Genomic DNA, 5,000 nt, shown 5'->3' on the forward strand with positions numbered 1-5,000 from the left:
GTCATCACACATGGATTCACCATGACAACTGAAATCTCCTTCAAGGTAAACTGTCTGGAACCAGAGAGATAGTAGAGAGAGATGGAGATGGAGGGAGAAGGAGTGTAATGCTCCGGGTGTCGTGGGTGTGGAGTCAGACGCAGGAGACAGAGAGTGCAATGCTGTGCTCTTTAATGCACCAACGCACCACAGGGTGCTCACAATAATAACGGCCCCAAACACGGGGAATGAGAAAGGTACAACTGAAATTTCACGACCAGGAACAAACACGTTCCTCTACATTAGAGCCGAAGGTTACAATCATTAATCCCGCACAACAACCAGGCGGGCCGGCTGTCTATTAAAGACAAACTAATCATTCACCAACAGGTGCTACCAATAAACATACAGGGAGGGGGAGGAAAGACAATCAGTGGCAGCTAATAGGCCGGTGACGACGACCGCCGAGCGCCACCCGCCCGGGAAGAAAAACCACCCTCGGTCGGACTCGTGACAGGGAGATGGGGAGGGATGGAGAAAGAGTGAGTGGAAGCGAGACAATGGGCATGGAGGAGGAGGGAAAAAATAGGGAGAAGGGAGGGAAAGAGAGAAGGAAGGAGGGGAGAGGGAGGGAGAGAGAAGGAAAGAGGGGAGTGGGAGGGAGAGAGAAGGAAGGAGGGGAGAGGGAAGGAGAGAGAAGGAAAGAGGGGAGTGGGAGGGAGAGAGAAGGAAAGAGGGGATAGGGAGAGAGAGTTGAGAAAGACGGGAGAGGGAGGGAGGGAGAGAGAAAAGGAAAGAGGGGAGAGAGAGAGATAAATATGGTTTGAGAAACAGGAAGATGGAGAGAAAGAGTTGCACGGTATTTAGTATTGTAGAGAGCAATAGGAGAGAGGGAGAGGAGGAGAGGATGAAAGCAGAGAGCTATACGGAGAAGAGATTGATTGATAGAGGGAATTTAGTCTTTAGTAAGAGTACAATGGCTGAGTTTACACAGGCAGCCAAATTCAGATATTCTTTTTTACTAATTGGTCTTTTTACCAATCAGATCAGCTCTGAAAATATCTGATGTAATTGGTCAAAAAAACTATTTGTGGAAAAAAAGGTCAGAATTGGGCTGCCTATGTAAACGCAAGAGAATGAGACTTTGTTTGAGAGTGAAATAGAAATGTATAAGTGGACTGATAGAGAAAGGGAATGAGAGAGAGGGAATGAGAGAGAGAGGGGGAATGAGAGGGAATGAGAGAGAGAGGGGGAATGAGAGGGAATGAGAGAGAGAGAGGGAATGAGAGGGAATGAGAGAGAGAGGGGGAATGAGAGGGAATGAGAGAGAGAGGGGAATGAGAGGGAATGAGAGAGAGAGAGGGAATGAGAGGGAATGAGAGAGAGAGGGGGAATGAGAGGGAATGAGAGAGAGAGGGGGAATGAGAGGGAATGAGAGAGAGAGAGGGAATGAGAGGGAATGAGAGAGAGAGGGGGAATGAGAGGGAATGAGAGAGAGGGAATGAGAGAGAGAGGGGGAATGAGAGGGAATGAGAGAGAGGGAATGAGAGGGAATGAGAGAGAGGGAATGAGAGAGAGAGGGGGAATGAGAGGGAATGAGAGAGAGAGGGGGAATGAGAGGGAATGAGAGAGAGAGGGGGAATGAGAGGGAATGAGAGAGAGGGAATGAGAGAGAGAGGGGGAATGAGAGGGAATGAGAGAGAGGGAATGAGAGAGAGAGGGGGAATGAGAGGGAATGAGAAAGGTAATGAGCGGAAGATAGAGAGAGAGAAGGGGAAGTGTATGTGAGAGAGATAGAGGGTAAGCTATTAAGTGTATTTACCCTCTTGCGTCGATATAAATGGTTGTAAAATTCACTTAACCACTTAGTCTTACGCTACTAAACATCCGTATCAGATGTTCAATGAGTCAACAAGCTCTACACCAGCGGCTCTCCAAATCACTGTACCAATCTTGTACTTCAAATATTCATAATAGATATTTTGCCTGACCACCAGCCATTTTATATCTGTCATCAAATAAAATACAATTTGATCAGCGATCACATTCATTGATATTTGATCCCATTGGTCATTGACCAGCTCTGACACCCTGTCTGTCTTCTCTATGTGTCTATAGGAAGTGATTGAGGCCATAGCAGAGTGTGCCTTCAAGACCTCCCCTTTCCCTGTCATCCTTTCCTTTGAGAACCACGTGGACTCGTAAGTCAACACCTCTCAGGACTCCAACACTTTTCCGATTTGTTTAACATCAGTTCAAACAGTGATTCTGGACCTCTGTATTCTATGGTTCTGGTAGTGCAATTTTGGCTGCCATGCTTGCCACTCTTGTGTATTGCGCTAATTAGCTATATGCTAATGTTAGCCACTCTTAAAGTAGGGCATTAACTAATAGCTACATGCTAATACCAGAGACGGAAGAGGAAGTGAGACACCCCACTCACAGTTCTTTTCTGGTTCAATAAAAGTTAATGAACTACTCTGACCAGACCCAGCTGCTATAGGATTGGTGTCTATCTGAGACACACACAGTTAGTACACTGACAATTGTTTTCAATGGTAAAAGGCCATTCATTTATCACCATCTTTGTTAATACTAGTCACTCTTAAGTCAATAGTGACTCACTACATGCTAGCCACTCTGAAGCCATTAGCTGGCTAGATTAAAATGTAGCGAAGTTGGCTTGGTGAGTCACATTTTCATGTTTAGTGACCTTGCTTGAGCTGAGACCTGGTGACTTGCATTAGCTCCTCAAGGACACCCAGATTCAAATCCCAATCGGTCACACTAACGTTATCAACTTCAGTAGCAAATTGCTAAATACCAACATTAGGCCACTGTGAGGTGATTGTAATGGTTGTAACGCTGTATGTGTGTTGCCTCCCAGGCCCAAGCAGCAGGCCAAGATGGCGGAGTACTGCAGGTCAATATTTGGAGACATGTTACTGACCGACCCTCTGGAGAAGTACCCTGTAAGACCCCTGCTTGCACATACACTCATGTTTACACACTGTCAAACACACAGTTCAACACACCTCTATGACATGGACCAGTGAGTGTAGTGTCTCTCTCCGCTCCCTCACCCCTGAGTGACCCTCTAAACAGCCTAAACTAAAACTACATGTTTACCTGTCTCTTTTGATCTCTCATTCCCTCTCTCTGTTTCTCTCTCTCCGCTGCCTCTCCCCTCTCTCTCCCTCAGCTTTCTCCCTCCCTTCCTCTCTCTATTGCTCTTTATCCAAACCAACCCTTTGCATCTGTCTGCAATCACAACCACATGGTCCTCTCTCCCTACCAGTCAGCTATTGTGTGCTGTGTGTCTATGTGTGTGTGTGTGCGTGTTGTGTTACGAGGTGATCTGTAGACTGTGCTGCTTTTCTTATCTCCTTCCAGCCAGTTGCCATGGCTACCAGTCAAAAGCTTGCATTGTCCCTTTGTGGAGGAACTTCTTGTCAGAGTCTATTCTGACATAACAACAATCACACACACATAAACACGCACAAATGCACTCATAAGTACACAGCAGTTTTTTTTTAAAGGCTGTAAATGAGACTGAATGAACTGTTTCGCTGCCAGACAAGGCTCCGCTGATAGCCAGGTGTCCTCAGTGGTAAGGTGTTGGCCCTAACAATGTGTCACCATTATAGTGCAATTCATCTATTGTTTAGTGTTGTGTTGTGTAGTGGGTTTGCTGGCATGTATCAACAATTTTCTGTTGTTGCCAAATTCACCACTGATTATGACTGATATGGGAATTTTAGGACATGGCCATGGGGGACTAAAGATGGTTGTAATGGAATGATTGCTTCCAGAAAGTTGCTCACAGATCAATGACCCTCTGTTGCTCCTGTAGCTCATAGGGATGTGTTACACTTCCTCCTCAGCCTGAAGTGGCACCACTTGCACTGCAGAATTGTTCACTTCGGTGGCGCCAACTGGTTAGCCTCTTCGGGAGGGTGGACTCGTGCTAGCAAGGCAGAGGGCCTGGGTTTGAGCCTCCGTGTGAGCTGAATCAGGTGGAAGCAGTACTGACTAAGCTAGAAGTGTGATGTTCTTTATAGTCCATTAAGAGGAAATGCTGAGCTGCTTTTTGGTGTGAAGTATCGTGTATGTGTATGGATCAAGATGTTCTCTTAGTTGAGGAGGAAAGAGAACTGAAGACAAGTAGATATGGCAGATGCTCAGAAGTGTGATACTGTTTAAAGCTGAGAAAGTTGGTAATTGTGTGTGTGTGTGATGCGTGCCTGTGTGCAAGCGTTTACCTACGTGTACGAGCGCTTGCATGCGATTGTGTGATGAAGCTCAGTGTCTTCTAACAGGCTAACGACGCTGCTCGCAAAGCAAAATAAATGTACACATACGAGTTTTTCAATCATTGTACCCATACTGCTCGTGCGCATCAGCGAGCGGCTGCGTGGCCAGGCGGTAAAATAGAAATTGGTTCTATTTGTGATCCTCAACGACCTGCAAGTCCAGCCTCTCCCATCTCCTCATTGGTTTTTAGGAGCATATACCCACGTGGGTGATTGAAAGATGAACTCAGGTCCACACTCCAGTCAGTTGTAGTAAAGCTGTAAAGCTGGTTGCCAACCACCATATAAAGTCCTAAGAAGAAAAAGAAGCCTGAAGGAAGGAGGAGAGATGATGAGAAATTAACTTGATTTACCGTTTTATCTGTGAATTAATTGTAGGAGTAGAGGACCTTGTGCATTTCAGGTAAAATAACAACCCAATGTTTATTTCCCAGGACAAATTAGCTAGCAACTGCAAGCTCGCTAGCTAAATTGCCATACATGTTTAATGCTTTTTGACCTGTCCCCAAATGAATATAATTGGCTCAGAGTTTGTTTTAATATTTCAACCTGCGTGTCCTGATCACTTCTGGTGTGGATGAACAAAATCAACGTGCGCGTGATGGTGGACGCACGCACGCATCCAGTTTGGTCAGCATGTAACCCTCCTTTATCAATGGGCATCAGCAGTGTGATCCAACAGGACAGAAGGGCATCACATGATTAAAC

The 5,000-nt window shown here is 45.8% G+C and overlaps 1 protein-coding gene across 3 annotated transcripts in view; it reads left to right on the plus strand.

The window, feature by feature from the left end:
- Positions 1–5,000, plus strand: part of LOC123995278 (1-phosphatidylinositol 4,5-bisphosphate phosphodiesterase beta-1-like) — a 362,073-nt gene that overhangs the window by 272,790 nt on the left and 84,283 nt on the right. For all 3 annotated transcript variants that reach the window (XR_006831799.1, XM_046298779.1, XM_046298778.1), the window contains exons 11-13: positions 1–45; positions 2,098–2,180; positions 2,867–2,951. The exon at positions 1–45 is cut by the window's left edge and continues 113 nt beyond it. Coding sequence is in view for 2 of the 3 variants with exons in the window: in XM_046298779.1 (XP_046154735.1) it covers positions 1–45; positions 2,098–2,180; positions 2,867–2,951 (213 nt within the window). In the remaining variant the exon portion in view is untranslated. The remainder of the gene's footprint in view (positions 46–2,097; positions 2,181–2,866; positions 2,952–5,000) is intronic.

Source organism: Oncorhynchus gorbuscha, linkage group LG14 (genome assembly GCF_021184085.1).
Source record: "Oncorhynchus gorbuscha isolate QuinsamMale2020 ecotype Even-year linkage group LG14, OgorEven_v1.0, whole genome shotgun sequence".
Lineage (NCBI taxonomy): Eukaryota > Metazoa > Chordata > Actinopteri > Salmoniformes > Salmonidae > Oncorhynchus > Oncorhynchus gorbuscha.